Raw genomic sequence first — 19799 nt, forward strand, 5'->3', positions numbered from 1 at the left:
TCCACATCCTTCCTGTAGTGTGGGGCCCAAAACTGGACACAGTACTCCAGATGAGGCCTCACCAGTGTCGAATAGAGGGGAACGATCACGTCCCTCGATCTGCTCGCTATGCCCCTACTTATACAACCCAAAATGCCATTGGCCTTCTTGGCAACAAGGGCACACTGCTGACTCATATATCCAGCTTCTCGTCCACTGTCACCCCTAGGTCCTTTTCCGCAGAACTGCTGCCGAGCCATTCGGTCCCTAGTCTGTAGCGGTGCATTGGATTCTTCCATCCTAAGTGCAGGACCCTGCATTTATCCTTATTGAACCTCATTAGATTTCTTTTGGCCCAATCTTCCAATTTGTCTAGGTCCTTCTGTATCCTATCCCTCCCCTCCAGCGTATCTACCACTCCTCCCAGTTTAGTATCATCCGCAAATTTGCTGAGAGTGCAATCCACACCATCCTCCAGATCATTTATGAAGATATTGAACAAAACGGGCCCCAGGACCGACCCCTGGGGCACTCCACTTGACACCGGCTGCCAACTAGACATGGAGCCATTGATCACTACCCGTTGAGCCCGACAATCTAGCCAGCTTTCTACCCACCTTATAGTGCATTCATCCAGCCCATACTTCCTTAACTTGCTGACAAGAATGCTGTGGGAGACCGTGTCAAAAGCTTTGCTAAAGTCAAGAAACAATACATCCACTGCTTTCCCTTCATCCACAGAACCAGTAATCTCATCATAAAAGGCGATTAGATTAGTCAGGCATGACCTTCCCTTGGTGAATCCATGCTGACTGTTCCTGATCACTTTCCTCTCCTCTAAGTGCTTCAGGATTGATTCTTTGAGGACCTGCTCCATGATTTTTCCAGGGACTGAGGTGAGGCTGACCGGCCTGTAGTTCCCAGGATCCTCCTTCTTCCCTTTTTTAAAGATGGGCACTACATTAGCCTTTTTCCAGTCATCCGGGACTTCCCCCGTTCGCCACGAGTTTTCAAAGATAATGGCCAAGGGCTCTGCAATCACAGCCGCCAATTCCCTCAGCACTCTCGGATGCAATTCGTCCGGCCCCATGGACTTGTGCACGTCCAGCTTTTCTAAATAGTCCCTAACCACCTCTATCTCTACAGGCCATCTCTTCCCCATTTTGTGTTGCCCAGCACAGCAGTCTGGGAGCTGACCTTGTTAGTGAAAACAGAGGCAAAAAAAGCATTGAGTACATTAGCTTTTTCCACATCCTCTGTCACTAGCTTGCCTCCCTCATTCAGTAAGGGGCCCACATTTTCCTTGGCTTTCTTCTTGTTGCCAACATACCTGAAGAAACCCTTCTTGTTACTCTTGACATCTCTTGCTAGCTGCAGCTCCAGGTGCGATTTGGCCCTCCTGATATCTTTCCTACATGCCCGAGCAATATTTTTATACTCTTCCCTGGTCATATGTCCAACCTTCCACTTCTTGTAAGCTTCTTTTTTATGTTTAAGATCCGCTAGGATTTCACCATTAAGCCAAGCTGGTCGCCTGCCATATTTACTATTCTTTCGACTCATCGGGATGGTTTGTCCCTGTAACCTCAACAGGGATTCCTTGAAATACAGCCAGCTCTCCTGGACTCCCTTCCCTTTCATGTTAGTCCCCCAGGGGATCCTGGCCATCTGTTCCCTGAGGGAGTCAAAGTCTGCTTTCCTGAAGTCCAGGGTCCGTATCCTGCTGCTTACCTTTCTTCCCTGCGTCAGGATCCTGAACTCAACCAACTCATGGTCACTGCCTCCCAGATTCCCATCCACTTTTGCTTCCCCCACTAATTCTACCCGGTTTGTGAGCAGCAGGTCAAGAAAAGCGCTCCCCCTAGTTGGCTCCCCTAGCACTTGCACCAGGAAATTGTCCCCTACGCTTTCCAAAAACTTCCTGGATTGTCTATGCACCGCTGTATTGCTCTCCCAGCAGATATCAGGAAAATTAAAGTCACCCATGAGAATCAGGGCATGCGATCTAGTAGCTTCCGTGAGTTGCCGGAAGAAAGCCTCATCCACCTCATCCCCCTGGTCCGGTGGTCTATAGCAGACTCCCACCATGACATCACTCTTGTTGCACACACTTCTAAACTTAATCCAGAGACACTCAGGTTTTTCCACAGTTTCGTACCGGAGCTCTGAGCAGTCATACTGCTCCCTTACATACAGTGCTACTCCCCCACCTTTTCTTTTCATATAGTCTTCGCTTATAACAGTCTAACAGGTGTTAATCAGCTAGGAACAAAAGAACTAGCCTTAAATGTGCATGAAGTATTGTGCTGGCTACTTTGATTACAGGATGGAATGTGCTGCACTGAGCTCAGCCATTTATGGGACGCCTTGCTGTATTTGGTACACTGCAAATTCAGCATTAGGGAGTGCTCTGCTCTACTTAGCTCAATAGACAGGGGTTTGTTTCTCATCCCTGCCACTGACAGTATGTGATTGACAATATAAGGCTAACACCCCCTTGGCCTGTTGTCAGATCCCTGTAACTTGAGGGCTAGCAGTAATTCCAGGGGTTGGATGGGACTACCAGTGGCTACTGGGCTAAGCCAGGACTCCTGATTAGCCCAGCTTTTCACAGCTCCTCTGAGGTGCCTCCCCCCCACTCTCAGCCCTTCATGGCAAGGGCAGAGCAGAGCCCAGTGCTGAAGTGCAGCAGGTGGGCATGCCTTCTTCACAGCAAGCGCGGGGAGGAGGACAGCGCCATTCCCCATGCATGAGGGCACAGCTAAGGACTAACACACACCTAATCCACCTGCTTTCAAAGATGCACCTACCTCTAATGCTGAGCCCCATTGGCCATCCATTTTCATTTTAAGCAAGTGTGCACTGCAGATGGCCTTTTCCTGTTTCACTCGTTCTGCCCTTGCTTCTGCCATCTCCTCTCCTTGCCTTGTCTGAGGGAAAAGCCACAGGAGAGGTAACTAAGCAAACTCGGCAGCATTTCCAGCCTCCATAACTCCAGCCCTTGCACTATTACACTGGCAATGGAAATACTCTTAAAAAATAAAAAGATTGTTAAAGTGCAGTTCTTCAGCAAGGCTTCAACCAGCAAACAAATGGAGCTAGGCTGGGCAAACAGCTCAGTCTAATGTGGGCTACAACAGCTATGCTGGAGCATCACTTCGTGTATGACATTAGCAGGTAGCAGTTGCTTTGCTACCTCTCTCCTATGTGGTACAATGGGCAAAAACTCCCTGCACTGTCCTCTCTGAAGTGCTGCTGTCCAGTGGAAAGCTGGAACATCAAAGGGGGAAAGGGTTGTTAACAGCAGAGAAAACTTCACTTTTTAATGGACATGAGTTCAGTGCATTTATTAGTCCTCCTCTAGGAAGTACAAAATATTCTTTCATTAGTTTTTTCTCAGTACTCTCTGTGGAGGCTGCTGCGTGAAGTAAATAGATGCACTCTGCTCGTCCCTTATTTTCATTTAGGTGCCCCTTTTAATTGGTACACACACAGCAAAGGGGCTTGGGAACCCAGACTTTTGCCTCTGCACACCGGAGCTGCAATCTGTCATCTCAGTAGCGGATGCCTCTTCACCTTACCCGAAGCACCAGCCAATTTAGTCGCCTTGTACTCAGGAAGGGAATAGCAGGAGATGTTAATAAATCAGAGTTGGAGAAGCACTGGGAAAATCTGTAGTGGAAACTTGCACAGCATTTGCCATTACTGTTCATCATTCTAACCAATCATCAGATTCCAGTTACAGAGCAGTCTTGTGTCAGTTTACTGTGGGCAAGAGCCCCTTCTCTATCAAGCAAGACAACAGTAAAATAATTCAAGAAGATACCTTGGCCAGAAAGCAAACAACTTTGTTTTTAGTTTCTTCAGAATTAAGGCACTGAGGAACTACATCTTCATGCCTTGTTGCCTGTCAAAGGTTTTGAGCAAGAAAAAGTTGGTTAGTATATTAATGTTCAATGCAGCCATAGATGAACTGTAGAGCATCTACAAAACAATCTGAAAAATGTTCTGTGTTAAGAGGATGTGTGTGTGTGTGTGGTATTTAAAACAATACTGGAAATCTGTTCTTCCTTCACTTCCACTTCCTGGGGCCACTGTATTTCTCTTGCATTTTGTTAATCCTTTTATTTTCACACCATAGCAAATGGAATACTGAGGTCAATGTCAAGCATTTTGCTCCTGGACAGATACTGACAAAATGGAGGGAGTTCAGAGAACAGCAACAAAAATTAAGATGCTAGAGAAACTGATATACAAGGAAATATTAACAGAGCTAAATGTGTATATCCAATGTGGTGTCATTCTTACCTCTGCAAACTGAGTGAATGCCTCCAGTGCATGTTGGTAAATCAGCCAAGTCTTGTCGGCCAATAGAGAGGCAAAGAGATACGACAGCTTGGGTATAACTTGCCCCTGAAAGGGAAGCACCCACTAGTCAGATTTTTGTGGAGGATTAATCGGTATATCCTGCCCCCCAATTCATCATTAAAGAAATATTCCAGAGTCGGAAGACTAGTCTACAGGTTGAGCAAGTCTACAACAGGCTTGGCTGGCAAAAAACATAGTAAGAGAGAACATGTCTGAGCTCCAGATGGGAAGGAATGGGTTTTGTGTACATCAGCCCTTCTATCAAGCTCCTGGGAAATAATATACAAATGAATGCACTCAGCATCCTACAGGCAATGGGAGTAACATAAACAGACTCACTGGAATATAAAACCTGTCATGGAAATATTATGTCCTGGTTTGAAAATAAATGTCTCCAAGAACCACTGTCCAGTGCGCTGTACTATGTATTCCATGAACACAACCCTTTAATAATATATATGAATAGCTCAGGACAAAATGTTGCCTCCAGTGCATTTACCTGGATTTCTTGTGGCATAAACAGTTTCCCCATAGAAGAGAGCAGATCCAGTGCTGCCAAGCGAACGTGGTCTGGGGGATCCAACTCAAGGAGGGAAGCCTGCATTGCAAACACCTGCAGGAAAATAGATGTGGATGAAGCCCCATCAAATAAGAAACAAATAAGACAAAAACTCTGTTCAACAGGGGATTGCAATGACCATCAAGTCTGAGTTCATTCACATCTAGAGAGAGTTAGATTAGGACAATAGATGGAACAAAAGCAAGTATCCCGGAGCTTTTCAAAATGTTACCAAAAAATAAATAAATGGAATCCTTACATAAAAGCCCAAAGTGCACTTGAAAAAGAAACATACATCAGACACTATCACTGCCCTAAGCCCAGTGAAAAAAAGGACTGCAAGAGTCCCAAAAGTGATGCTAACCAATGTGTAGCAAACACCATAGCAAAGCCATCAAAACAATGTAGGAAGGAATCAAAATAAAGTTAAGAACGGTTCCTTCTTGCTTAGCAGAAATCAGACCATGAAACAACTCACTAGACGTGATCTCATTTAATAACAAAGATCCAGCATGCATGAGGTAGGTTGCCCAAAAAGATGTTTCTTACCTGAGTTATCAACTGAGGGTCTAACGTTTGGATGAAAAATTCCAGCAGTGGAAGGAGCAAGCAAAGTGTCTGCTGGAGGCATGGCTGACTTGAGACCTGCACCAGACCAGATGGACATATTATATAGCATCATAGCACTTCTGTTTACAGGGCAATTTAACTGGTTTATAAAAAACATGAGACTGCAATATTGTGCCCAAAGCATTTAACTTCATACAAATACCATCGCAGATACAATCCCCATGAGAAGCAGTGAGGAAGGCTGGAAGTCTAAATACTAGGAACAGCAAACTAGAGTGCTTGGGGTTAAGTGAGGATATTGATATACTAGGTATTGTGGAAACTCAGTGGAATGAGAAACATCAATGGGACGTGGTAATACCAGGGTAAAAAATACACAGGAATGACAGAGTAAGTCGTGCAGTGGGGGAGTGACATTATTTTGAAAAAAAGCACATAGTCAAATGAAGTAAAAGTCTTAAATGAATCAAACTGTACCACAGAATCTCTATGGATAGAAATTCCATGCTTGAACAATAAGAGTATAGCAGTAGGAAAGTACTATCAACCACCTGACCAGGATGGTGACAGTGATTGTGAAATGTTCAGGACAATTAGGCTGCAAGGTAGAAAATGCAATAATAATGGAGGATTTCAACTATTCTCATACTGACTGGGCGCATGTCACTTCAGGACGAGATGAAGAGATCAAATTTCTAGACACCAATAATGACTGCTTCCAGCTAGTCCTGGAACCCACAAGGGGAGAGACAATGCCTGATTTAGTCCTAAGTGGAGCACAGGATCTGGTCCAAGAGGTGAATATAGCTGAACTGCTCAGTAATAGTGACCATAATGTAATTAAATGTATCCTCTTTGTAAGATGGAAAATACCAATGAAACTTGCCTCAGTAGCATTTAACTTCAAAATGGAGAGCTATACAAAAATGACAAAGCTAGTTAAATGAAAATTAAAAGGAAGATTCACAAGAGTGAAATGGCTGCAAACTGTACGGAGACTATTTTAAAAAATCGTAATAGAGGCTCAAACTAAATGTATACCCCATATTAAAAAAAACAGTAAGAGGAACCAAAAAAATGCCAGCATTGCTAAACAGCGGAGTAAAAGAAGCAGTTAAGAGACAAAAAGGCATTCTTTAAAAACTGGAAGTCAAATCCTACTGAGGAAAATAGAAAGAAGCATAAACTCTGGCAAGTCCAGTGTAAAAATATAACTGGGTTAAAAAAAGAATTAGCTAAGTTCCTATAGGATAGATAGGTCCAGCAATGGACCCAATGCTCTAGGTGTCCCTAAACCTCCAACTGCCAGAAGCTGCAACTGGATGATAGGATGAATCACTCAATAATTGCCTTGTTTTGTTCGTTCCCTCTGAAGCATCTGGCACTGACCACCGTCAGAAGACTGATACTGGATGAGATGGATCATTGGTCTGATCCAGTATAGCCGCTCTTATCTTCATGATAATCAAAGAGAAGGAATAAAGAATTGTTTAGGATGGTTGCATTTTATAGGATACTCTACTATTGATATTTTTTTATTAAAAATCTACGGCATTTGTATCCCGCCCCGTCACAGAAACCAAAAAAGTAAGATGTGTGTCAGCCTATTTTCTCCATAACCATTTGGCAAATATTTATTTCTCCCCTCCCCACACATCTGAGCACAAACCATGACGACTCCCCTGACTCCGCCTTCAAAACCAGCAAGATACACTGTTCGTGGGAAATGTTGGTTAGGTAACCTTCTGCTGCAGACCAATACGAGGCCCTCGGTTTTGATGTGCTACTCCAGATGGCAGTGGTTTTCATTCATATTAGTAATGGATTAAAAACACATGGGCCACACCCTCAGCTGGTATAAACTGGAATAACTCCACTGAAGTCATAGTCCTCCCACAGTTCAAATAAAGTCAATGGAGTTACATTGATTTACAACAGCTGTGGATCTGCCCTTATACATTTAGATCTTGGAAGATAAAACAGTAATCCGTATATTTAAACACTGTAGAGGAAATTCTGACTTCATCAAATGTCTCTACATTCTTTTTTCACCAGTGCAAGGAGTTAAATACATGTCGTTTCTACAAAAGATGTTCTGTTTTCTGCACAACTACATCTCTCATCTGAGCTCAGAATAGTGCTTTTGCAGGCTGTTCAGTGCCAAATAGAGCCAGAATTAATGCAATTCTCATCACAAGGAAATCCTATATTACCTTTGTTTGTTCTTAGTAAAATAAGGTCATTAAATTAGCCCCACTGGTTGGTTCATTTGGTTCTATTAATTTGTGTTTTCCCCATTTCTGGGGATCAGTCCCCTTTCCAGACTCGTTTTAGACAGAAGTCCATCTAAAACTGATATGGGTTAATACGACTCATCACTACATGTGCAGTTCCAGCTACATATCACAGGGGGCAAACGTGCTTGTGGGAAGAATTCATTCCCCAAAGTACAGACAATGGCTTAGACACCACGATGTCTGAAGCATGGGGACTCAGCTGCACTGCACTTTAGGGAGCTGCTCCAACCCAGTTAAATGACTTGGTAACACACAAATGGTGGAACGCCCTGGGTCCTTCAGGGTAGCACTGCCTTACGCTGTTGGAACACTGAGTTCTCTCACCTGCTTGACCGGGAGGAGAGCCCAGAGCTGACTAGCAGCTCCCAACACTGCTGCCTGTAGTCCTGCCTCCAGAGCTTCGCCACCAGAATTGCACACAGTCAGCAAGACAGAGAGAGCTACATTCTAGCAGAGACAGAGAGAGGGGTCAGGAGCAAGGTAAAAATCTGGCCTGCTGGACTCAGCTACTAAAGCCTCACAAGAGGACCAATGTGTCAGTAATGTAGTTCTGCTAATCTACCAAACTATAAGCCAACTCATGCCACCCTTCACAGAGCAAACTCCCACTGACTTCAGTAGCGGTTCTGCACAAATGAGGGGAGGGTTTAGCGGTCTTATCAATCACCACAGAAACATAGGAAGCAGAACCCTGAATTGCTGGCCTTTTAGGTGGAGGTCTCCAGTCGCACTCAACTCTCCTTAGGTTGTCAAGGAAAACCAGTGCTTGTCTTTCACGTATGGCAGCCTCCAAGAACAGCAGACGTCTTATCACTTAAAGAAATCTTCTAGCCAAAACCACACCAGAAGTCTAAGCGAGAACATTGTATGTATGCTCAGCAAGAGATCAAAACGTAATTAAAATAATTATTGATCCGCAAAGCTTTCGCTAACTATTGTTAACGGATACACAAGACGTGAACACAATGCTGCAAGGGAGGTACTACATGCCCAAAGATGGGCTCTTTCTGATCCAAAAGATTTTCAAAAATAGGAGTCTAAAGTTAGGTTCCTAATTCCATATTTGGGCACCTAAAAAAGCGACCTGCCTTTCAAAAATGCCAAATAGCCAGTAGCTCCCATTGTGGCTGCCAGAGCTGTTCCGTAATCATCAGCCCTCTGGAAAGTTGGTCAAAAGTTGAAACTTAGCTCTCCCTTTGACACACGCGTAATCTGACGTTTTTGCTACTAAGAATTATTAGCATGCATTTACTGGGGGAGAGGGGAGAAGATAGATCTCTTCATAATATTGTACTGCAGTGACTCCTAGAGGTCTAGATCAGGGCCCCACTGTGCTACACCCTATACACATGAATAGGCCAGATCCACACTACACACTTACTTCGCTATAACTATGTCACTCAGTGGTGTGAAAAATCCACATCCTTGAGCAACGCAGTTATACCAATCTTCGCGCCCTCCCCCCCTCATGTAGACAGCACTATATTGGCAAGAGAGCTTCTCTCGCCGACAGAGCTACTGCCTCTTGGGGAGGTGGAGTTAGTAAGCCAACAGGAGAGCTCTCTCCCATCAGCTTTAAAGTGTCTTCACCAGAAGCGTTACAGCAGTGCAGTTGCATCGGTGCAGCTGTGCCATGCAAGTTTGTAGTATAGACCTGCCCATAATAAAATGACACTCCCTGGTCCAGAGAGCTTGCAATCTAAACATATTGTAAGGCTGCACAATAGGGGAAGATAAACAAGCAGGGCCAGAGTAACAATATGCTCCTTATCACTTAGGAGCTCTAAGTTTAATGAACAGAGTCACACCTTCCCTTACCACAGGTGGGAGTTCTCCCAGAGTGCACCTGCCGCTCAGCCACTGCCTGCATTGTGTGAGCCCAAGCGCACAGAGCTGGTGCGCCACTTGTTTCCTAAGATCAAGAGTTAGGGCCTTGAGAGAAATATGCTGCCACAGGGGCAGGTTCTCTGGTTCTTTGGGAGGAAACTTTTGCGTAAACTCCACCTGCAAGTCAAAGTAAATGTTAAAGAGATCAGGACAATACCTGGAAGTGATGAGTTGCAAAACCTACAAACAGTACCTTGATTTGTGCTACTCTTGACATTTGACAAGGAGCCCCACATGAGGTGTGTGAGAATGATCTACGGAGGCAGTGTGATTCAGCAAATGGTACTCTCAACCATATGGGGGGATAGCAACAAAGAACAGGGGCCAGATCCTCAGCAAGCATAAATCTGCTTTGCTCCACTGAAGTCACTGAAGCAATGATAACTGAAGATCTGGCCACAGACGTTTGGGGAACAATTCCCCATGGAAAGCAGTCTGCTGTTGGGCTCCCCGTCACTAATCAATCTCCCTACTACTGAAGAGCCCACTCCTACTTACATTTACATACTGAGTAACTTTATCCATGTGAGCAGACCAATGGACTTCACCATGAGCTCTAAAAGTGCCTCAGGATTTGCAGGGTCAGCCCTTTAACTCTTAGTCCAAAAGTTTGCAGAACCAAGGTTGATCCCCTTTGACTTTTTTTTTTTTTTTTTTTTTTTTTTTTTTTTTTTTTACAGATTTGCAGCTCAGTAGGGACACGCCACCATTCCCACACGGGACACCTGCTTTTTTAAAGCTTGGTGCAGACATACCATAAAGGAGCATATTAATACAAAACACCGACAAAATCTATGTTTTGTTATTCGGCCTTTTCTTATGAAGCATGTAGATTCCCAGGCAACTAAACCACTTAGCTGAGTATCCTTTTTACCCTGGTGATTTCCTGTGTACCATTTATTGTTTACCTCAGCTTTGTTGTTTTTTGTTATTACTATTTAACTGTTATTTATTTGCAACTACCATTCCTATTGTGCCTTTAAACTTTATACTGTGACTCAAAAGTGATCTAGTCATTATTAGAAGATTGATAATAAGGAAGAACTAAAATGGTAAGAGAAGGCACTTCTGGGACAGCACAGGGGTCGAGTTAGTTATTATGGTAACCCCCTGTGTCCTTTCAGTATTGGTATGTTATCTTTTGCTCTGCTTTATCATCTCACAACATCAGGATGGCAAGAAACCACTGTTTGCTCCACCCTCCTGTTTCCAGTGAACTGAAAATGGATGGCTGGTGTTTTAATGGAAGCCAGTTGGATTTCTATTTGGCTTAGTAGAAGATTGCAGAAATTGGTACTATACTTGCCTGGTGGTCTGGAGCCATCAAGAACAGCATACGCCTCAGTAGGACCCCCAAGACAGAGAGTTGGTAACACTCGCCAGGGCAAGACTTTATCTGAATTAGGGTAACAGGGAATTGATCTAATCAAATTAAGAAAAACACACTGCTCCCAGCACATGAATCCTACAGGTCGGCATTTTCAAAGACGCAAAGACTTCTGTGATTCAGGAATATGACCTAAAAAATTAATATTGGGCCTCTGTTTAGGCAGCAACAAATGCTCCTCTTACACCGAAGATTGCATTTCCCTTTTTAATCAAAATATACCAATGAGTGCATTACAGTCAAGTTTTTCCCTGCATTACAAGCAGGGTTTACTGTTTTCTACTTCACGGTGCTATTTTTATTGCGTATGTATGCTACTTTGCTCTTATTTATCCTTGGGGCATCTCACTGAATTCTGCTCTGTCCATTTCTCTAATTTATCATACAGAATCACTATAGTAACTCCTAAATTAGCAGCTCTTACATCAGTTTTGCAGCGTCTGTATATTTCTCACCCCTTCCTTCAGATTGTTTATCTACATCACCACTGAATATATTTATAGTGCTACAAGTGCTAATTATTAACCCTCGGGAAGGAAGGATTTTCCCCATTTTGCTGATAGCAAAGATGAGGCACAGAGAGGATAAGAAAATTGTCCATGGTCACTTATGAAGTTTGCAGGAGAACGGAAGTTAGAACTCAGGTCTCCTTACTCCCTATCCCATATCCCATGCAGGAAGTATGATCTGTTCAAGAAAAACAGAAAACCTGTCTGCCCAAACACACACACGTACATGCATACACCACACTCTGCCAGGCTACTCACCAAATGGGCTATCACAAAGACGTGATGAGCACACAATTCAGCCGTTCCATACCTGGGATGTAACAGAGAGAGGTCAGTAAGCCAGTTAGCACATCTGCCCTGTTCTGCTTGGTCGGAGAGAGTAGTTCGCACTCTGCCACACAAAGCAGAGAAATGCTTTTTTCCTAAGGGCCTATGTATATTTCATTTGCCAGGAGAAAATTCCAAAGCCATTCTGTGGCCAGAGAATCAAGAAATATATAGGACGTGCATTAGCAGGAGGAGGGAGGAAATATACCAGACTCTCACTAGAACGCGGGATTTGAGATCAATGCATGGTACTGCGTTATAGCGGGGACCGTGTTAAAATGAATTCCAATTAAAGTAATTAAATTTGGGATTCGTGGCTGCGACTGCGTTATATGCGAATTCACGCTATATAGATGTATGTTCCAGCGAGGGTCCGGTGAATGACCCACCTTTTGCGGATCAAAACAAAGGACCACCATACACCAGTGTAGCATTGACCATGATTGCAATGTAAGAAGAAGAAGAAAAAAAAGACATGTATACACAAGTGCATAGTACATGGATAATAAATGCACACTGTTGATGTTAATCAAATAAATAATAAATTAAAGTAAGTGTTATAGAGTGAAGAGAACCTATATAAAATGTGTAAGTTGATACAGATACACTGGACCATTATAACAATGAAATTAGCGTAAATATATGGGAATGAAAGTTACATGATTCTAGTGAAATATATTTAAGGTTGGTGAAAATGTTATGTTAATATATTATTTGAGAAACTATCTGTGATCTTGTCTTTAAACACTGATGCACAATGCATGTGCACAAAGGGGCAAAGTTTTAAGTGGCAAGTGCATCCTTGCCACAGTGGCATATTGTGACTTGGATGCTCAGCTGTACCACATTAACGTCCTTTAGCTGGAGATTTTTTGGTATGGAATTTCCTAAGGCTGGGTTGTTTTTCAAAGAAAAAATATCCCTAAAAGCAGCAGCACCTCCACGTTACAGGATTTCAAAGCTCTGTTGACTTGTCAAAATTTGCCAGTCCCACATGGAAATTCAACAGTTTGGCCAGATCCCACCAGAATGCTGTGTCGCACACTTTTTACAAAGACCGTGACAGAAAGCCCCTCTCCTGAGAGACTTAGCAGCTGCAGAGCTGAGGAGGTGCATTGCAAGAGCCCTCCCTCAAGCCTATCCACACACACAGTACACACTTTTACTAGCTACGCAGATAAGCAGAGCTCCCCTTAGCTGCACACTTTACAAGGTTAGCAAAAACCCTGTGCAAAATATAGTACATATGAGCAAACTGATCTTCAAAGACTTGCAATGCAAACAAGTCAAAATAAAGCATCACGGAGCATTAAAGGTTCTCTCTCCTCAGAGATAGCCATTTCCATGGCACATTTAAACTTACTACCCACAGTCCTCCACCGTAGAGCTGCTAGGAAAAAAATGGCAAGAAATCTTTTATAAAAGTATGTTTTCCACTCATGTTGGAAAAACAGCTAAACTATCTCTGCTCATGTTTTCCAAAATAAGCTACATTTTTGAGTACCGACCAACCCTGGAACATGGCTGCTCTACAAGTGAAAATTTCTGAGAATTATGAGCAATTCAAACCATGCAGTTAGGAAGCAAATGTTCATGCAGCCTGAACCATACAGTGCATTGTTCCTTCCCCTACAATAACTGGGTATCTTACCGAGCCAGGAAGCACCATGAATCCATAGCCAGTAGAGAGGTGATCATACTAGAACCAAGGACTGCATCCAGCAGAGCATGCTCCTGAGGAAAGAATAGAGAAGGCACTTCTGAACAGCTTGCAATTTTACTCTCTACTTTTAATCCACTTATTAGCGTGACACATAATTAGACTGACAAGGTGGGTGAGGTAATATCTTTTATTGCACCAACTTCTGTTGGTGGGAGAGAAGTTTTTGAGCCACTCAAAGCTCTTCTTCAGGTCAAGCTTGTTTCTCTCACCAACAGAAGTTGATCTAATATAAGATATTACCTCACCCACCTTGTCTCTCTAATATGCTGAGACTGACATGGCTACAATTACATTGCATATAGAATTAGACTTGTCAGTTTGTGCAGTTAAAATGTCTAGGAGCAAACTGGCTTTAATATTGCATGTTCAGTTATAAAGACAAGCAAGCAAACTAGGTTATTTTTAACATGGGCCCAAATCATTGGCCATGTGTGAAAATTTACAACTGCTAGTTGAAAATTTTCAAATTTCAAAAATTTTCACTAAAAAATAGGGTTGTTTTTTGCTAGAATTTTTGACAAAAAAGGGGACACATTTTCATGATAATTTATCCTTTGTTGAAGGTGGAGAACGAAAAGATTTCAGCCTCCGTTACAGTAGTTGTGATGTCGCTATCCTCTAGGAGATAAATCTGCAGCTGGAATTTCTCAGTCTTAGGGAGGTGATCACCTTCAGAACTTGTATTAAAAGAAGTACTAAACAGCTTTTTTAAAGAAGCTGCATTTTTGCGCGTCCCTTTTGTGGCTTTACAAACAGGTTTCTAATACACTGAGGTCCTCCAACCATGTGTATATAGTTGTTTTTGGTAATGACATTTGCTGCACATCTGCAGTCGTACCTGCCTTGTATCTGCCTTCTGAAGTAAAGCAACACTTTTTGAAAAAGTTAAAATCCACCAGAAGGAAACAGCTGAAAAGATGATCGTGGGTAAACCAAAAACCAACCTACCAGCTGAGGAAAGTGTGATGGGGGTGTGGATGCAATGAAGGCACACAAGTGGACGCAAAGGTGGTGATACAGGGTGACAGGAACCTCAGCTTGTCCATTACCCATCAGTCCCGGCAAACAAACAGGAAGAGAGAGCTCACCAGAGCACTGCTGGAAACCGAGAAAAAGGGCTGAGAATAAAGAGAGCCTGCAGAACAATGAAAGAAGTGGGGTTACTGCTATCCACACTCACATCCCAAGAACAAACAGCTAGGAGAGCTCCTTCTTGTCTCCTGTTGGGAGCTGTGGCAATAACACAAATATTTTACAGTAACAGATTTACAACTCTGATTAACTTTCTGTTTATAAACTCAGGTGATTAGCAGAGCTTTTGGGGCTGTAACAAGGTACACTGGCCCTTTACAATTAGAGGGGGCCAGGACCTCCTGTTCCAGAGACGTTGGAATAAACAGAGGAATTAATAGTTGGTTAGGAAAAATCCAGTGACTGTCCCTTTAAGGGGCAGGACGAGAAGCCCTGTAGTATAGGATTGGGCAGGCTCCCCTCTCTCCTAACTGATCAGGGGGAAGATCTCCAAAGGAGCGCAGTATATATGTTACTCTCACTCTCTCAGAACAGAGAGTCAGCTGATAGGAAGAAGGAAGACAGAGCCAGGAGACCTGAGCTCCCATTAGGAAGGACAGAATCAGCGACCCCGTGGAACAACAGCTTATGGGGTAGGAATAAGAGCTCTGCGTACAGCAAAAAGAGAGGGAAGGGAGCATGAACTTTTGTGTGCTGTACTTACATTATTCTGGGGACACTGAGAACTACGTGTGAACTGCTTTCATCTATTCACACAAACCCCAGGTGGCCAGCATCCTGAGAAAGAATGCAGGGACGATCCTAAAGGGGACCCGGGGGAGCACAGAATCAGGGCACATCCTGAGGCACCCTCTGTGCCACGAGGGGGATCTCAGTAAATGGCCTGACCTGCTACAACGGAAATAACAAACATGCTGTCTTGAGGGAAATTTGACCGAGTTTGGAGGATTTAAAAAATTCAAACCCGAGGGCCCTCCACATTCCTGCATGAGCCCGAAGGCCATCCCTTCCCTCAACTGCCCAGTGCATCTCTGCTGTTGTACTGTGCATCCTTGAGGCATTACATCCACATCCACCAGCACATCTGGCCAAGGATCAGACAGTGCGCCCTCAGAGCCTACTAATGCTACTGATTTGTTAGCTTGAGGGGCCTCTTGTACCTGAACCCCCATGTCTGCCTGTGCAGCTTGAATGCTGTAGACAAAAATTACCTGGGAACCATCTTCTGAGAACTGGCTTCCCTTGGTCCAGAGTAGCCTGCACATCCTCAGGCTGAGAAGGCAGCTTGTCCATTATGGTAACCAGAAGATGACACTGCGGCAGATGCACTCAGGAGAAAGATCTGCCAGGAATTTTTTTAAAATATAAAGTACATTTGCAGTTGTAAGGCACATTTTTGATGGAACCAAAACTAAGCTAGGGCGAGTGATTAACAACAGAAGACTGAGTGAAAAGTACATTAATTGTTAATGAAGCTCAAAGTCACTAATAGATGGAGCTGGTTGGAAAATGGAGGGGAAATGGTAGTCCCAGAGAAAATTTCATGTTTTCAGCAAAAAATAACTAATCATAATATTTTATCCACAAAACAAAGAATTCTGATTCAGAAATGCTACTTGTAGTGCTTCATGGGAGTTGTGGTAGAGTGCCTCATGCTCCCATGCTCCTTTATCGGCCCTGTCTCTATGGTGAGACTACATTTCCCATGACGCACCATGAGAGTCGCATGTCCACAGAATGGCATCAGGAAAGATGAAGCTGGCTGGGGTAGCCCAGTATAGCACACAGAGGAGAACAGGAGCATGAGACACCTGAACTACAACTCCAGGATGCACTGTGGCAGGTATTTCAGAGACATTTTATTTCTGGTGAAATATTTTGGATTTGGCTGAAAAACAGGGAGGGAAAACTGCAATTTTTTAATGAAAAAATTTCCATAGAAAAGACACTGGGGGGGGGTCAAAACCCCAATTTTTCCATCAAAACAACAGCTTTGGCAGAACATTTCAGCCAGCCCACTTTTGCGTCGACTTTTGTGTCAGAAAGGGCATCTTAGATTTGTTCAATATAACAAATCAGTGTTTTAATGCAATTTTCCCCAGTGCACGCAGAACAGTCAGAGTTAAAGAACCTTTTATTTTGTTTTATGAGCTGTGCAATTTTCACCCCACTAGTGCTGCAATTGGCTGAGATCCTTTAGTACCTGAAAGTATTACTTAGGATCCATTATTAAAACTACTCCACAGAAATAAGATATCAACATTATGACATATGCAAAACTGTGTATAGCGAGTGAAGCACAAAAAGTCAAGTCACCTGGTTCTATTCCTGAGAGATGACACAACTGTACTATAAAACACAGGCAGTGATATTTTTAAAACCTACCTAATTTTTCACTTAATACCTGCTCCAGAAAAGGCCTGAAGGAAGAAGCTGGTGAATGAGAGGGGTCCAGTGCCACCAGAAAAACCCTGGCTATTTCATCTTGATGGGCCTCTGAAATCACCGGAGCATACAGACTAGGAGGAAATTTGCTGCGGGGGGGAAAGTACAGAGCTACTCACTAGCAATGCATTTCAAATAAGCATTAAGAGACAAAAATGTGAGTTACTATTATTGTGGAGTAACAGATCTATCAATACAAGCAAAGAGAAGCATAAGTTTCATATCTAACAATAGGTTTCAGAGTAGCAGCCGTGTGAATCTGTATTCGCAAAAAGAAAAGGAGTACTTGTGGCACCTTAGAGACTAAAATTTATTTGAGCATAAGCTTATGCTCAATAAATTTGTTAGTCTCTAAGGTGCCACGAGTACTCCTTTTCTTTATATCTAACAATGTATTTTAAAATGGTGAGCATGTCACTATATTCTGCCTTTAAACCAACTACTGAAGGCCTATATTTTATTAAACACAATAAGAAAAACTGTCCAATCTGCTTCTGCTGAAAAGTGGTAAAAGTCCATACAAAGAGGAATTTACTCAATAGGTGCAAAAGTGACTGCAAGCGGAAAACTGCAAAGGGAAACACTTGTAGATTCAATTTGTTCCAGATGATGAGAGTACCAACATACCAGCCTGCAGGTTAGCGATAACAGGTTAACGCCATTTTGCTTTGCAGGAAATGAAAACTTAGGAAGAATAAGGGAGACACAAAAAATTTAAAAGAGTTGAGACCAAAAAAAGAGGAAACAGAGTGAGAGAAAGAAGACAGAGAGGGAGAGGGCATCAAGTGAAAACCTATTTGGTCACATTCTGGGGTGCAATCCAGACCAGTGGAGGGTTCTGTCACCACCTGCCCTGCAATTGGGGTGCCTCACAATGCTTCAGTGCTGTAGCTCACAACCTGGGCCGCTCACAAACAGCAGGCAGGTCACCCCCTCAGTATCTGTGTGTAGCTGCAGTTATGGTCCAGCAACTCTGACGCCAGCAACTTGTCAGCAAACACCAGCCACATACTGGTTTCCAGCAGCACTTGGTTACTACTTGCAGAGTGACCCCAACACACTCCCAGTCCTGGATTGTCCCTATAATGTGTGTTCTGCACTGTCCAGCTTCTCCTGGGCAGTTCAGATATTATCCAACAGTTTGCTACTTTAACCGGAGTTACCCAAACAGTTCAATTTAAAGACAACACTGGATTAGGTTTGGTTAAAAAATAAAACAAGTTTATTAAACTACAGAGAGACAGATTTTAAGTGAGTATAAGTATTAAAGTCAGAAATGGAAAGAGAAGAGAAATACAGATAAAATGCTTTCTAGTAGCTAAAACTCAAACTAGTCTTGGTTTAAGGTAAAATCCTTATCCCAAATTCACAGCAACAGGGACTAAATTCTCAGGTCACGATGCCTTCACCAAATCAAAGGGCTAGTTCTTTTGTCTTCTTAGGTGAAAGAGAGAGCAAGAGAGAGATAGGGAGAGAAAAGATATCCCTGGGGTTTTTTTTGCCTTCACTTTAATAGTCCAATCACCTTCTGAAATGCATTTTCCGGAAGGTTACCCCTAGATAAAGTTCCTTCCCGCTATGAGGAGAGAGACATGGCATCTTCTGGTGAAAAGGTTCCATGTTATTGCTTGATAAACACAGAGCAGGTCTACACTTAAATCACTGCACCAGTGCAGCTGCATCACTATAGTGCTTCGGTGAAGACGTTACTACGCAGACCGGAGAGCTTCTCCTGTCAGCATAGTTAATCTACCTCCACAAAAGGCAGAATCTATGTCGACAGGAGAAGCCCTCCCATCAACCTAGCTCTGTCTACACTGGTGTATAACTAACTGCATCCCTCCAGGTGTGTGGATTTTTCACACCCCTGAGTGATGTAGTTTACGATGTAAGTTCATAGTGCAGAACTGGCCACAGATCAATCTGTTCCTGCCTCCCATTCACTGCCATGGCCACTTGAAGGGTGATTGCCAATCACTTGAGACACCAGGCTAGAGGTGGTTAGCTGGTCCACTGTCTAAGGAACAGGTTAACTTCTTCCCAGATTGTCTGGCAAATACATTTCAGTCATGATTTCAGCTTATGTTCATTACTTTACATTATGCTGCTACAACATTCACCTGATCTTTGTACAAAGATTATTACAGTAGTGCATAGAGTGTAGATACAGAGATGCATTCGGTCACCTACCAGTCTAAGAAACAGTGCCTATACTACAGACCTGTATGAACTAATAAGTTTCCTCAGAGGTGCGAAAAATCTACCCCCAGAGCACATTATCCGATCTAACACCCCATGAGACGCACTATGTTGATGGGAGAACTTCTCCTGTCAACATAGCGCTGCTTCTCGGAGAGTGGATAACTACACCACAGGAGAAGCTTCCTGTCACGTAGGAGTATCTTCACTTAAGCGCTGCAGCTTCACCAATGCAGTGTTTTAAGTGTAGTCCTGCTTAAGAGTAGGCCTAAAGTGTTTTGGGTGGGGTTTTTTTTTTTTTGTTTTTTTTAAAGTTATGAATTTCTTGCCTCTCCCAGGACTGAAAGAACAGGTTTAACCCGCATCTCCCTGAGTGCTTTTTTATAATGGTAGGTGTTAAATTTTATTTCCACTTCGAAATTGGCATGGGCGTGGCAGTTTTCAGTGTTTCGGTTAAAACTTTTATGTATAAAAGTAAGAGTTGCAAAGACATGTTTTTCAAAACTAGAATGGCATA

General features: G+C 43.1%; 1 protein-coding gene across 1 annotated transcript in view; it reads right to left on the reverse strand.

Annotated features, from left to right (window-relative positions):
• The window catches only part of C8H1orf112 (chromosome 8 C1orf112 homolog), a 35670-nt gene that overhangs the window by 1334 nt on the left and 14537 nt on the right, over positions 1–19799 (reverse strand). The window contains 15 exon segments of the mRNA XM_038414019.2: positions 2790–2909; positions 3806–3886; positions 4288–4392; positions 4847–4960; positions 5456–5551; positions 8098–8220; positions 9592–9777; positions 10967–11056; positions 11815–11866; positions 13535–13617; positions 14555–14769; positions 15858–15891; positions 15893–15966; positions 15969–15980; positions 17024–17172. Of these exon segments, the coding sequence (XP_038269947.1) occupies positions 2790–2909; positions 3806–3886; positions 4288–4392; positions 4847–4960; positions 5456–5551; positions 8098–8220; positions 9592–9777; positions 10967–11056; positions 11815–11866; positions 13535–13617; positions 14555–14769; positions 15858–15891; positions 15893–15966; positions 15969–15980; positions 17024–17172 (1534 nt within the window).

This window comes from Dermochelys coriacea, chromosome 8 (genome assembly GCF_009764565.3).
Source record: "Dermochelys coriacea isolate rDerCor1 chromosome 8, rDerCor1.pri.v4, whole genome shotgun sequence".
Taxonomy (NCBI): domain Eukaryota; kingdom Metazoa; phylum Chordata; order Testudines; family Dermochelyidae; genus Dermochelys; species Dermochelys coriacea.